We start from the raw sequence: 15,728 nt of genomic DNA, 5'->3' as shown, positions 1-15,728 counted from the left end.
CGTAAATACCTGGGTGAGGAGTTACTTTCAGTGATTTTTGTTGTACGAATTGTGTCCTATGTGGAATTTTGATAAGAAATCAAGCATGTATTATGTAGTTTGAAGTTGCATCCTGTCTAGTGGTCCCTTTTTCTCAAAAATTCACTTCTGGTGTTACTGCACTCCTTGGTGACATAATAGTGCTGTTAAAAAATAATGGAGAGGGAAGCACCGTGTGTTACCATTACTGTTGATTTTTCATTTTGGTGTAAAATTTAAAAAAGTGCGTTTGACGACGTATGAAAGAGTATTTGAACTTCATACCCATTCCTTATGTGTAAAGAAAACACTGGAGGATAAACAAAACACTCCTGGGTCATTCCACGTCAACTGTGCCAGGCTCGGAACCCGACCCCCTCCGATTTGGCTGAAAATTGGTATACGGGGTCTTTACATCATTATAAGAAACTAATTTGAAGGGTTTTCCCATCCGACGCTCCGTTCGCGAGATATCGACCCCCAAAGATGGGGTGAATTTTAGCGATATTCAAAAAAGCCCGTTTTAGCGATTCTCATTTTCTCGACTTCATAATTAAAGGGGGAAAGTTTCAATTGGCATCCTCGACCGATTTTGTGATTTCAAGTTCATTCGAGGGATTTATCTCAGAATCGGTTTTTTATTTATTTTTGGCAAGGGATTTATTTTTCATTTTATTTTTTTCCTTTCGAGTAAGTTTTTGGAACTTTTTGATGATTATTAGTCTTAGTGAACCTTGGGAATTCATCAAAGGTTTTTGCCTATCTTATACTTGATTAAAAGGAAGTGACACGTCAATTTCCTCGACCGGATTTTTTGCCCGAAAAATGTTTTTGAGGGTTTTTGTAATTTATAGGAGTACAAAGATTTATATATATTGAAGAAAATACAATGTTTAAAATAACAAATAATAAGGAGATTGACTAATGTGTGCCACTTGGAGAAGTTCTAAGTCTAGTTGAATAGAAGAAAATGAAGCTTGCATTTGAGTGAAGTGAGTGCATCAATCTTCAGTTAAGTTGAAGCATGTTCCTGTGAACACTTTCACAAACATATGAAAGCTCCTATCAAAATAAAGGCAACTACAGCAAAATAGTTTTATTGAGAGTATCTGTAAGACAATCGGAATAGAGAAAAGATGATTTTGAAGCTACATATTTTAAATCCTAGTTGGATGGAAACATTTTTGCCAAGCTAAAGATGAGGCATTACTTTTCATTAAATTGAGATCAATGCTGATAAGGGCTGCATTTAAGGAGGTTACTTGTTTGATATGTAATGATCTGACTTTTAGCAGATGAGATAAAAATCTAACAAACTGGATGAAAATTAGATGGCATTAATAAACCAGGGTTGGTGCAGCCAAAGAAAGATATAATTGAAGAACTTCCTGCAAATTTTTCGAGAACTGCAGACTGAAAAGGACCCTGCACACCTCTTATGGGAAAGTGAACCATGAAGGATCCTTAATTGTTTAATGGCATTCGATTCTCCTCAAGATGCTGATCAAAAGTTATCATTGCGCCAGCTTTCTACCGTTTTCTCAAAAAATGGCCGAGAAGATTCAATTATTCGGCGATGAAGAGCCAGAAAGAATCCTCATTTCAGCACTCGAGTGAACGGTCGGCTGTAAGTCAACAAGGAAATCAGGGGAACTCCCGCACCGAGCGGCAGTCTTGTCTCGGGATTCCGCACGCCGTTTTGCTCGACCATTCAAATCAGTTTCTCTCTCCCGCTCTACTCACCTCTTCCCCATGTTTCTAAATCGAATGCTTTGTTCTTTTTGATTCATTGTCGCCAAATAGTTGAATCTTCTCGGCCGTTGTTTGCAAAAACGGTGCATTGTAGAAAGTTGACAGAATGATAACTTTTGATCAGCATCTTGAGGAGAATCGAATGCCATAAAACAATTAAGGATCTGTCATGGTGCACTTTCCCATAAGAGGTGTGCGGGGTCCTTTAAAACTTTCATCACTACATTTTTGTCTCGCCCAATTACATTAACAAAGGCTGAGCTTTCATAGTAAAAGATCTAAACAAGTCCATACACGCCTTAGTAAGTGGATTAGATGTATTAAGTAAAGACAGGTATAGGGCGATCCTTTCATAGGAAGGAAATGACACAAAGTCAAGGTATATTCTCATATAGCACACTAAAAGATGACAATTTGATGAAATCAGACCATAAATCCCATCCTTCGATGAATTCTAAAAATCTTCAGTTTTATTAAATATTAGGGGACAAAACAAGGCTGCACAAACCCTATAACTGTAGAGAGCTCATAAGAGAGAACTGTAGTTATCTGAACAGAAATGATAAATAGATAACACTTCCCACGATTAAAAAAAACCAAACTCATCATCTAAGTCATTGTAGTCTTCATCAGAATCATTGGGAAAAGATTCACCTGAATCAATATCGAATTCATAGAGTTCACCATCATCTATAAAGTTATGAAGCAAATTATCTGAAACAAGTATCAAAGTTAGGTTAGGTCAGGTTATCCTAGAAATCTTGAAAAGATCAGATTCATTCGGACAAAAATTATTCTATTTCCATCTTTTAAGACAAATTGGAATACATTGCCAGGAAAAAGGGATAAGGGCAAAAACCTAGTTTTTAGTAAACTGCCTCTGAAAGTTTACTTTGTTTTTACAGACACGCAAGTGATAAAATCGCACAACCTACGGTCAATTCCAAAGTAGGATACCTTAGAGTTGGAAATAGTCACAACCTTTAAACGGCAATGTGAACATGTGTTCCTGAAGATCGCTGAAAATGCGATTTTGCTAAGTCCCCTTTTTCCGGCAAACAAATTTTAGGAGCTAAGAATGATGAAATATTCGGGATGAGATCAAATAAAATATGTATTGCTCCAAAATTAACATAAGATATTCTCCCTGACATTTAAGATATCATGTCATCAAAATAAAAAGAAAAACATCATGAGATTGAGAGTTTTCAGATTGTCTCGTAGGTTGCATGATGGTTAGATCCGTGATGTTTGTTCATCCTTCCTATAATTTTTACTGCACAAATGATGGAGAATGTCACTGTGTATTTTTACCTGCACTTTTTCAGTTGGTTGTCCTGTGATGGTAGGAGAAATGCTAACTTAACTAGAAAGCTAATTGTCATAATTTAGACCTGACTCAATTTGAAACAAAAAAGCATTCACTTCACTGGAACCAATGACCTCCTTCGGAGATTTCTTTCTCACCTGTCCTCAATTATTTCAACCTAATTATCTTGAGCCTATAGGAAGGGGCTGACAAATATTTTCCTTACCTACTGTAAATCTCGGATAATATAGGGAGAATCAGATTCACTACCAGTGTTGCCGAACACTGACAATGAGTGGAAGTCCAAAAACACATTAGTGCAGACAGCGATGTGAGATAAGCTGAAACCCGCACAAAAATCTATAGAGACTGTGTAATACAGAATATAGAAGAATTGTATTTCAACCGAGCATGTGCTGCAGTGTCAGTGTATGCACGATGATGGGACGCACCGAAGGGATAGCTGAAAGGGGTGATGAGAAGGAACATACCTGGTAGAGAAAGAGTCAGTAGAGTAGCGATTGACCGATGTTTGACCCTTGATACCTAGTTTCACAAAATTAGATCGCACGGGAGCCGAGACAGGGCTGCTATCTTGGATTTTGGAATTTCGAAAATCTGAACGGAAATTCGAGTTTCCCGTCGTAAAATACTCCCTACTGCCGAGTTTCACAAAAATGGATCGAAAATAAAGGAAAGGAAATCAAAGAAAGAAGAAACTTACAATCAGTAAGGTGAATGACCTATAAGATGGAACATAAGCCCGTGTCCCACTATCAAATGCAAGATGGCGGAGATGCGTAGTGGTTTTCTGGCAAGTCCGCTGTGAAAAGTTAGGAAAAAAAAGAGGAGATACTCAGGTACGAAAGGCTAACACTATGTACTTGAAAGGAGTAGGGGATGGAAAAGTTCGCGAGGGAGGCACACAGTTGGAAGATCAAATGCGATCGAGGCACACGACCTAGGACACAAAAAGGCCCTGCTGTGACGTCACGCGATACGATTCAACCTGTTCGACGGGGTGCGCGCAAACAACCCACAATCCATCTCTATGGAATTATTTCCGTAAACCTCGCGCGCGTTCACGAAACCTCGCGCGCGTTCACGAAACCTCGCGCGCGTTCACAAAGAAAGTCGGCGCGTGGTTGCGCCACTGGCGCGGAGCAATTCCATAGCGCGCGACATGGGTATCGCTGCGCGCTGTCAGTGTTTCTCCGCGCGAGGTGTAACTCGACGCGCGCGAGAGCAAACCCGCCACGCCCACGCGCCATGTAGGATCGCATGGCTCAAGGTTGTATGTTGCCAAACGTCTTTTTAATTAAAGTTTAAAACCTAACCTAACCCAACCTAACCTAACCTACTATTAAGCTAGAATTAAATCTACATTTGGCAGCCGTGTCTTGACCTTGTTAAGGCTCTGTAGCAGCGCGCGCGAGAGATTTTCGCCCGCGCGAGGTATTGTCGTGACCTTGGAGATTTCTTCGCGCGCGGTGAGTTTACTTCTCGCGCGGGGAGATTTTTTCGCGCGGGCGAAGATTCTTTGCGCGCGCCGACTCTACTGCTCACGCGCCGACTTTTTTCGTGAACGCGCGCGAGGTTTACGGAAATGATTCCATACATCTCTATAGGGAGAAACAACTTTTCGCTCCTGCGGCCGTCCTGAACAACTTTTACTAAACTTGATATTTTCTTTCTACGGATAGAGGCGTGTGCTATGTTGAGGAAAATAGCTTCGATCAATTCATTTGCGAGGGAGGGGGAGGTTTAGAGTGAGCTGGTACGGCCGCTTTAAATAGAGTAACTAGTCGTGATTAGCTTGCTATGCGAGCAGTCACGCCCAGCCGGGGAGTGCCTCTGAACCTCCTGAGGGGGGGGGGGGAGTGCCCTGGGGAGTTCCTCGCGACTTGCTCCGCGAACCGCCCCTCATAGTTGTTAACTTGAAGAGTAATAATAATAATGAGACGACAACATCTTCACCACTTTGGCAATGGCCGCCATCTTGGATTTTGGAAATTTAAAAATCTGAAAAAATTCGAGTTTCCCGTCGAAAAATACTCCCTGTTGCCGAGTTTCACAACAATCGATCGAATAGGATCCGACACACCATTTTAGGCCGCGGCCGCTATCTTGGATTTTGAAAATCTGACCGAAAAATGTCGAGTTTCCCGTCAAAAAGTACCTCCTGATATCAAATTTCACAAAAATCCGTCGAAAAATACACCCTGATACCTGAAATTTCGTCTATAATGCTGTGACGTCAGCATTTTAGACCACGTTCGCCATTTGGGATTTTTGAAGTTTGAAAATCTGATCGAACATTCGAGTTTCCCGTCGAAAAGTACCCCCGAATACCGCGTTTCACGAAAATCGATCGAACAGGAGCCGACTTAGCATTTTAGGCCACGTCCGCCATCTTGGATTTTGAAATTTTGAAAATCCGACCAAAAATTCGAGTTCCTCGTAGAACAATACCCTCATTAACCTATTTTCACAAAAATCCGTCGAAAAATACCCCCTATAACCTTAAATTTCGTATATAAGGCTGTGACGTCACGCGACAAGATTGAACCTGTTCGGTGCGGTGCGCGTGAACAACCGCGTATCCCCAATGCATTACTATGGGGAGAAACAATTTGTCGCTGTTGCGGGCGTCCTAGGCAGCGGATTGGAATCTGATTAATTTTGATCAACTCCAAACGACAATAGCTAAGCGTGTATCAAGTATAAAGGCAATCGCTTTGGCCAATTTTTCTGTGGGGGGGGGGGGCAGAGTGAGTGGGAACAGCAGAGTAATAAGTCGTACTTTGTTCGACGAAACAACTCGGAACATCTCGTAACAGTCGTATTTTGTTCGAATGTTATTTATGTTAAGGGGCGTGGCCTATTTTTATTTGTTTCATTATTTTGCACAATTCGGCAACGTTTTGCGACATTGTTTCGAAACAATCGGAACGTCCTCAGAGCTTTGTTACGACTGTTGTGTAAATTTGTTAACCAGATTTCTAACCTCACTTCTAGCTGCTTTGCTCTCATTGGTTGTGAAAAAGTGACGCAAATAACACAAAATCGGTAACAGGAAACAATTGTTGTGGCGAACAAAATACAACTATAATAATAATAATAATATTTTCACTTTCGCGGTTTCTTCCCTAACGGTTCTCCACGGTTCATTCATACAATTTAAACGAGGTTGCTTAGCCGCGTAGATTTTTCTCAACTCGGCCTACGCTCCGCAACTTTCTACAGAATTGCAACGATCCTTGATCTTACACACGTTCATGCGTGTTGCTACCGAATTTCATGTCCACAAGTGAATTAGAACCCCTGAAAAAGGAGATAATAACGAAAGCCGGCTTTTGGCGGCCGACATTCGGAGAGCCATGATAAGATACGGCTTGCCTCTCGGCTGATCTCTGTTCTAGAAGCGAATATTAGTTAGAGGTTTGGTACTCTTTTTGCCCTCGAACCTCCTAGCTGCCGTTCTATTAGAGTTCGGAACTTCCGATTTGGTGACTGACGAATCGCAAACGTCGGTGCGTAATTTTGGCACAACCTCGCGAGGCGGTCCTAAAAAAGGTTAGATCTGTAGAAAACCGATGGATCTGATTGATCAACTGTGTCCATTAGTGTTGATGGTTGATGAGACAAAACCGGGTAGAACCTCTCATAGAAGTTAGGAACTTTAAATAAAATTTGCTTTAGGTATGTACCTTCAAAAACATTCTCACCAAGTTTCATGCTGGTAGCCTAAAATGAAGTATCCTAGACCCCAAAATTCAACCTGGATAGGCAAAAAAGGATTGGTCCTGTCTTTTAAGCAGTGGCTATTTTCAGTTGTAACTTCATCATATTTCAGTACAAAATATCAAAAGGTTAAAATGTTTAAATGACTTACCTAAAGCGTGTTGGTGGATAAAGTTATCCTCAGACCAGTCTCCAAACCAGGCGCCCTCTAGATAAGGCTTTGCAGTAGAATTGCTTTCATAACTAATAGTGAGAAGAGGGTGGAGAGGTGGTAGTTTTGCTTCAGCTTCAGATCCACAGCTTGAGCTATCTGTTTCATCACTCCATTCACTTCCTGAATTATTTAATATATTACTCCTTGTTCCTTGACTAAGCCCTTTGACACCAGTACCTAACGGCGCGGCGGGGGGGGGGGGAGGGGGGGAAGAAGAGAGAAGTCAGTTAACAATGAGTTGATTCAAGAGACAAATTGTCCAGTTTAGGAGCGCTCAAGTGTTTTAGGATTGATTTTGAACGCTAGGAAGACTCTCAAGTTAATATTTACCTCAGAATTTAAAGAGATTCTTGACCCAGCCTAGGTCATCCAACATTCCAGTCACTCTGACTGGACTCCTTTCAGTGTTGGCACGAAAAGGCATGAAAAACTACAAACGTCAGCATGTTTGTACTTGTAATTTTACTAGTTTTGGAGGTTAAACCATCATTTTCATTCAAAGAGCCTCGCCAAGTTTCGCCCCTTTTTTTTATACCCGAGTTGGTCAACCGGACAGTGCTCAAATGAAAGCCTATGGTAAGGCAAACTTCCATGCAAAGTTTCAACTTGAAGTGACCCCTGGTTTAGGCTGTACAGCGTTGCCAATTTTCCGGTTTCATGTGCTAAAATCAAGGATATTGGACTATTAGTCCGGTGCATAAGTAGACTAGTACACCCAAGTTGGTCAACGGGACAGGGCTCAAACGAAAGCTCATGGTAAGGCAAACTTCCATGCAAAGTTTCAACTTGAAGTGACCCCTGGTTTAGGCTGTACAGCGTCGCCAATTTTCCATTTTTATGCGCTAAACTCACGAAATACTGAATCGTCATGGTTCAACAGACTAGTATACCCGAGTTGGTCAACGAGACAAGGCTCAAACGAAAGCTTATGGTAAGGCAAACTTCTGGGAAAAGTTTCAACTTGAAGTGAAACCTCGTTTAGGCTGTACAGCGTCGCCAATTTTCCATTTTTATGCGCTGAACTCACGAAATACTGAATCATCATGGTTCAACAGACTAGTATACCCGAGTTGGTCAACGAGACAAGGCTCAAACGAAAGCTTATGGTAAGGCAAACTTCCAGGAAAAGTTTCAACTTGAAGTGAAACCTCGTTTAGGCTGTACAGCGTCGCCAATTTTCCATTTTTATGCGCTGAACTCACGAAATACTGAATCATCATGGTTCAACAGACTAGTATACCCGAGTTGGTCAACGAGACAAGGCTCAAACGGAAGCTCATGGTAAGGCAAACTTCTGGGAAAAGTTTCAACTTGAAGTGAAAACTCGTTTAGGCTGTACAGCGTCGCCAATTTTTCATTTTTATGCGCTATACTCTTGAAATGCTGAATCATCATGGTTCAACAGACTAGTATACCCGAGTTGGTCAACGAGACAAGGCTCAAACGAAAGCTCATGGTAAGGCAAACTTCCGGGAAAAGTTTTAACTTGAAGTAAAACCTCGTTTAGGCTGTACAGCGTTGCCAATTTTCCATTTTTATGTGCCAAAATGAAGGAATTCGGGACTAATAGTCCAATGCATCATAATTAAACAGACTAGTGCATCGGTCTACGAGCTGAATACTACCCTGAGATCGAATAGAAGCGCAACGAAAGGCCATCGTGAACTTTTCGAAGCAGTGTTGCCAATTTATTATTAATTTTTTTAACATAAAATTAGGATTTTTCCGAGATTTTTGGCGGAAAACGTACCTTCATGGGCTATAACTTTGATGAGTATGGGCTAAACATTACGACTCGATAGTAAATGAACGCTACAGACGGAGAAAATTGAATTCCGAACGCAATGTTGCCAAGTATATTTTAATTTCTTACAAAAATTAAAGATTTTCTTGCGTGAATGCTTCGATAACGTAATTTCCAAGGCATTCATGTCATTCTGATGACTGAATATCACCATGGCATAGTACATGATTTCTGTTCAAGGCAAAAATGGAAAGTTCAGAGTAACGTTGCCAAATTGTGTACATTTATTTTACGACGAGACGAGACATTTTTATAAAAGACGAGACGACGAGATTTTTATTTTCCATAAAAATGGAAAATTGGCAACGCTGTACAGCCTAAACGAGGTTTCACTTCAAGATGAAACTTTTCCTAGAAGTTTGCCTTACCATGAGCTTCCGTTTGAGCCTTGTCTCGTTGACCAACTCGGGTATACTAGTCTGTTGAACCATGATGATTCAGTATTTCGTGAGTTTAGCGCATAAAAATGGAAAATTGGCAACGCTGTACAGCCTATACGAGGTTTCACTTCACGTTGAAACTTTTCCTGGAAGTTTGCCTTACCATGAGCTTTCGTTTGAGCCTAGTCTCGTTGACCAACTCGGGTATACTAGTCTGTTGAACCATGATGATTCAGCATTTCGTGAGTTTAGCGCATAAAAATGGAAAATTGGCGACGCTGTACAGCCTAAACGAGGTTTCACTTCAAGTTGAAACTTTTCCCAGAAGTTTGCCTTACCATAAGCTTTCGTTTGAGCCTTGTCTCGTTGACCAACTCGGGTATAATAGTCTGTTGAACCATGATGATTCAGTATTTCGTGAGTTTAGCGCATAAAAATGGAAAATTGGCAACGCTGTACAGCCTAAACGAGGTTTCACTTCAAGTTGAAACTTTTCCAGAAGTTTGCCTTACCATAAGCTTTCGTTTGAGCCTTGTCTCGTTGACCAACTCGGGTATAATAGTCTGTTGAACCATGATGATTCAGTATTTCGTGAGTTTAGCGCATAAAAATGGAAAATTGGCGACGCTGTACAGCCTAAACGAGGTTTCACTTCAAGTTGAAACTTTGCATGGAAGTTTGCCTTACCATGAGCTTTCGTTTGAGCCCTGTCCCGTTGACCAACTTGGGTGTACTAGTCTACTTATGCACCGGACTAATAGTCCAATATCCTTGATTTTAGCACATGAAACTGGAAAATTGGCAACGCTGTACAGCCTAAACCAGGGGTCACTTCAAGTTGAAACTTTGCATGGAAGTTTGCCTTACCATAGGCTTTCATTTGAGCACTGTCCGGTTGACCAACTCGGGTATAAAAAAAGGGGCGAAAAAACACCACTTTTTGGCGAGGCTCTTTAAATAGTTATGAATGATAATGGGTCTATTGCACGCAAGAGATACAGCCTTGGTTACTCTTTCTTGGGGTAAATTCGCTCAAAAATCACGCTGGGCACATAGGACATGTCTAAAATCTACTCCTTGGCGCAGAATTTGCGAATATTTGTTAATATGATTTTTTTCAAATTTACCCTGTATGCGGGCCAAAGACATAAAGACGGAGCACTAAAAGCAAAAAATGAAGCTTCTAGAGCTTCTTTTCAATCACCTCTACTATTGGCTAGAGGATTGGCGGCGAAATCGGGACAAGTTTGAATTCAAATGTAGGGCGGGAACTGATGAATAAAATTGCGGAAACAAAGTATTTTAGGTTGATTTTTGCCCAAATTCAGGTACACACTCATATTTTTTTACTTTAGGTTAGTTTCAGTCCGTCGTCGACCGATTAATTTCATTTGGGAGTAACGGTCATCTACGACTGTAACGGCCCGTTTGAACCGTCAGAACCACCATGAGCAGAAGAAAAACTAACTTTATCTGAGATTACTGCCTGTTACCGAGCAAAAGTAGGTGTATTATATTAGGACGCAGACCGAAATTTCTTAGTATATCCATTTTAGGAATTTAAAATACGTTTCAAAGAAGAAATGTGCAAAAATCAAGAGGACAAGTTCAAATCAAATTTCCGTTTGCCGCCATGTATTCCCGCGCTCATTTACACACTCACACAAGCGCGCAGCGCCGAACCTAGCTTCACTTTTTCCCCGTGCTTTGAGATACGAGCGCTCCGTCTTTATGTCTTTGATGCGGGCAGTTTTTCTTGGTCAGGTTTGCCCGAGAAGGAATCTAACCTAAATAAACAAAGAATCTCACAAGCTGATAAAGTTTCCATGCGTAAGATTTTGATTCGTTGAAAGCTTCTATTTTTGCAACATACATTAAGACAAAGGTAACAAACACTTGAAAACAATTGAAATCAAACAATGGAAAAAGTTAGTGAAATCGTTTGTATACTCAAATGAATTTCTGACTCTACTGTCTGTGCAAACCTGGTCGGCGTTGACAGAGAAAAGCTGCCCCCAGGTACGGGAAACTCGAAAAAGCGTTTTACAAACTACGCAAATTGTGCCTTAAGGAAAGGATTTCAGACTTTTTCGATGTGTCCAACGTGATTTTCGTGAAATTTTACTAAAAAAAGTGTATTCATTTGGCTGTATTTTTTGCCCTGCAAAAGACTCATTGTCTAATTAAACCAGGTTCAAGCCATTACAATAATTAAAAATGATGGTTTAACCCCCAAAATTAGTAGAACGACCTTATCTATAGAGTTATTTTTTACCTCAGAAAAAATTCAGTAATTGGGTAGTTCTCTGCTATCATAAACTTTTGAATACATTTTTTTCAACAAATGAACTCCTGGAACTATCCTTCCACGAACTTTGTATCCTTTTCCTGATGCACAAATGCTGTTAAGTAAAATAAGGTAGACCTCTATAAAATATCAACTTATTAAGCAATAAATTATAGTCTTGCTAACCTAATTCTAAAAACTAAATAAATTATAAATAATTTTATGATGATTTTATTAATTGTAATAATTTTTTGTTACATTTTACATAATTTTATGATTTATAATTAATCATTTTATAACTTTTTTTCTCTTTTTAGATTATAAAGACAAAGATTTTTTCCAACCATTTTTTCAGTGTTATTGACATACTTTTATTTAGTTATTTTTGGACATTTAAAGATTAGGTTTAGTATTCTGACTTTAATTTGACAAAGTAATATTATTTATTATTTAACTAAATCTTCTATTAACTTATTAAAATTGATTAATTTTTGAATGAACGCCAAAGGATTAAGTATAGATTATTATTAATAGGGGTTTATTCTCAGTAGTTTCAATAGCAGTAATTACGTTATTTTTTTTAAGTATAGGAAACTCACCTATACCTCCTTCGATTAATATTGTAGGTAAATTTTTTTCATTTAAATCAATGATAAATTGATCAAATGTTATTATAATTGTTTCAAGATACCCTTGACAGGTATGATTTTTAAAATATAGTTGTGTGGTAGGACGTAGAAAAGCAAATGATCGGACTTCATTTAAAAAATTAAACATGCTACGCGGCAGACAACAATTTTGAAGCGAGAAAAAATCTCACCTCTATCCCACTGTTTCTCTGCTTTAATTTGTACACCAATCTGTCAGTATGTTGGCTGTCAAACAAAAATTTAAACTATATAGGATGCTCACTACGAATGAGAAATCAATTTAACTCCATAAAAATACAGAATTTGTGTACCTGAGGCAGAATATGTGTCTAAAAAAGCCTATTTATTAGACAAATATTTGCTTACGTTCATCCTGATTCTTTGCAAAGCCTTAAAGAATCAGTAACAGTACTTTTCTCTTAACCTGGCCACTTGTTACTTGAAATAACAGCGCTCATTTGAGTTAGTAAAAAAAAATTCGACAGTTTACAGTGCAAAATAAAGAATTAATGAATGGGACAGAGTTGAGATTGAAAATTGGATGCTGTCGGAAAGTACTTTTTAAAGCTTGAAGTGGACTGAAATCCGTGGAAAAACGTGCAAAATCGTCGCAATGATGAGGTGGGTGAGCACCCTCTAAAAATAATCAGATTGTCTGCAAGTTTTGCACGGCTCTACTTTGGTATTTAGTCTTTTAGATTTTCTACTGAGAGCCAATGTTCCAAATGTACAAAGTATGTTGAAATTGCTTAAAAAGGAAAGTAAAAAGAATCACTATTTTGGGCTATAAAGGGGGTGGGGTGAGGACCTTTTAAATTTCTCCAGAATTTCTACTAGGAACCAAAATTCGAGACAGCTTTTTCGTTTTGTTTTGTATCCTCCTAATCCACACAAACCGTATGAACAGGCTTCTTAAGTTAAAAAAGTAAAATATGAATAATTGTCAAAATAAAAAATCCAACTGTAATACTTCACCATGTTCACCTGTGCCACCTCACTGTGCAGAATACAACTCCATTAAAAGGAGGTCTTTCAAAGGAGGGGTATCAATGAGGGCTGTTTTTAGGCCTGCTCCATCTATCTTCAACTGTCTAATATTTAGCTCAACGGCGGATTATATTTTACACCGTGGATCTTGGTTTGGTCATCTTGGGTGTAATATTCGCCTACACGTAGGCCTGAAGGCTGATTTAGAAGAAAATTGCGGATTTTTCGGCAAATGATCGCAAACCCACAAAACTCGCATTTTTCGCCAAATTCTATCTTCAGACCCGTTTTTAGATCAGTAAGACCTGAAAAGAGACTAAAAATGACCACATCACGATGCATTTCGCAAAACACAGGACTTTGATGTGCAAAGAATTGTAGGGATGGGAAATTCAGGGTGGGCCCAAAAACGACCTTCATCAATTCCCCTCTTTTTGAAAGAGAAAGTCTCAAATAGTGAAATACCTTGCATGAAATATTAAAAGCAGCAGTTGATAAATCAATTCAGTGTGGACTCACCTCCGACAACTATTTGAAGTGGCTGATTATTCGAACGTAACGCCAGAGCCTCATTGGCTGTTTTAATTGTCTCCTGTGTTATATGAGAACAGCCTCTAAGATCCAGGTATTTCAGTTGATGACATTCCGTAAACAAACTAGTGAAAGGAAATCAGTAAAAACTCCTTAGCTATTTAAGTGAAAAAATACATTATCACAATATACCGAATGTTCCAGAGCACCCGTCCACTATCTTTTTCTCGGAAGTGGTCGAAAATACAGCTTCGGGACGAAAACTGTCACAGGTAAATCAACCCCAAAGAATTCAAAGGAAATATTTTCAGCCCACCAAAACCCCTTGGGGGGGGGGGGGGGTTTGCCCCTTTTTCCACCAATAAGATACAGCTTCTTATGGGGTTCTAAAGTAATTTAGAGCAAATAGGCCATACGCCATATAAATTTTACGTAAATTTTCAGTTAGAATCCAAATCTGAAGCAAGTCAAAACATACTCTTGCCAGTTGAAATTTTCGACTTCCGGCCATCCTGAGCCCCAAAATTTTCGAGAGGGTCGTGGCCCCCATAATTTTGGGTCAACAGGGGTGATTTGGCACATCCATGAAAAGGTATTGATCTCTTCTCTCAAGGGACTTTTAGATTTGAAAATCTGATAATTGTAACGCCTACAGTGTCTAATTGAAATTTGCCCAAAAAATGTCCCGAAATGCCCTGTAACTCCAAAAAATGGGTGTTTAGGGAAAAAAAGCATACGACAAAAAGTTCTCATTTATGGGCAAAGAATTTAAATCCGATGTCAAAACATACCGTTCCATTAAGAAATATGCGAGAAACGGGGGGCACTCTCCTTAACCCCCCCCCCCCACGGGGTTTTGGGGGGCTGAAAATATTTTCATTGAATTCTTTGGGGTTGATTTACCTCCGACAGTTTTCGTCCCGAAGCTGTTTTTTCGACCGCTTCCGAGAAAAAGATAGTGAACAGGTGCTCTGGAACATTCGGTTTAATTCCATAAGTCCGATCTTTCGGGTCAAAATTTAGAGGAGACCACCGGGCCGACCCGGGCGCGGGTGGTACCTACTTCACCACCTCGGTCCCTCGATAGCCGGAAGTAGACCGTTTTAGTGCTACGTCTCTTTTAAACATATATCGCGATTTTAGGCCTGGTGCCCTAACCGGGATTCAGTCGATTCGATTTACATGGGATTTCCCGTAAGGAACGGAAAATCAATTTTCAAACGCTGATGCTGGGTAGTTTCAGACAGTTTCTACTGGTTTTTCTTGGGATTATGAGCTCTATATATCCTTAAATGTACGTTTCTAACTGGTGAATCCCCAATATCGCATCCAATAAATTAGTTAAACTCAATGTATCGAAGCAAGTCCCGAAAGTGAGGTTATATTACCTCTTTGTTTAAATTCTTCTCTGGGACTCGGAAGAATATTATTTCTTCGTTTTTATGAAAAAGGACGAAGCATTGGTAGATTATAAATACGTTACTGAGTTCATAATCATTATTTCATTCCCTAGGTCGTATTATTGCGACGGTATATAAGTGTGGACATCATGTAGGGATGAGTAAAACTGTTGTTGGACAACCTGCTCACCGCTTTCGATACTTACCTTTCTCTAGATGTTGTAAGAAGATTCTAATGAATGGCGATTACCTTAATATACCTTTACTGAGCTCACGCCAATAAGTTCCTGTCAATGTCAGTGTTGGAGAAGTCTAATGTTATCGATGAAGTACCTTCAAAATTTTATCAACATCAATAGGATCAACAGGAGACAACTTCTCCACAGAGTCATTGTGTGCTAACAGTTACTACCTAGAACATAGTGTCAGCTTTTCCCTGACAGTATCAACTGAAATTGATTGAAACAATACTACCTATGAATTGGAATGTTTAGGAGGAAAAATTATGGATAACATGAAACAAAACTAAGTGATTCATGACTGGAATGAATGAAGCGCAACACTTTAGAAAGGGAGAAAACAAATATTGGTGTCCAATATTCAACTTATTAGTTGCGGATGTTTAGGTTTTGTCATTATAGATAGAATCTAA

The 15,728-nt window shown here is 39.5% G+C and overlaps 1 protein-coding gene across 4 annotated transcripts in view; it reads right to left on the bottom strand.

Moving 5' to 3' along the window:
* Positions 1 to 476: 476 nt before the first annotated feature.
* LOC109041973 (putative RNA-binding protein EEED8.10) overlaps positions 477 to 15,728 on the bottom strand; it is a 55,541-nt gene continuing 40,289 nt past the window's right edge. For 3 of the 4 annotated variants that reach the window (XM_019058503.2, XM_019058501.2, XM_019058504.2), the window contains 3 exons: positions 13,665 to 13,801; positions 6,975 to 7,214; positions 477 to 2,484 (listed from right to left, as the gene is read on the bottom strand). In XM_019058503.2, the coding sequence (XP_018914048.2) occupies positions 2,357 to 2,484; positions 6,975 to 7,214; positions 13,665 to 13,801 (505 nt within the window). In that variant the 3' untranslated portion in view covers positions 477 to 2,356. Of the gene's footprint in view, positions 2,485 to 2,508; positions 3,903 to 6,974; positions 7,215 to 13,664; positions 13,802 to 15,728 lie in introns of those variants that run through there. The other variant, XM_019058502.2, reaches the window with a different exon arrangement.

Source organism: Bemisia tabaci, chromosome 1, assembly GCF_918797505.1.
Source record: "Bemisia tabaci chromosome 1, PGI_BMITA_v3".
Lineage (NCBI taxonomy): Eukaryota > Metazoa > Arthropoda > Insecta > Hemiptera > Aleyrodidae > Bemisia > Bemisia tabaci.
This window is presented reverse-complemented; position numbering and strand designations above follow the sequence as displayed.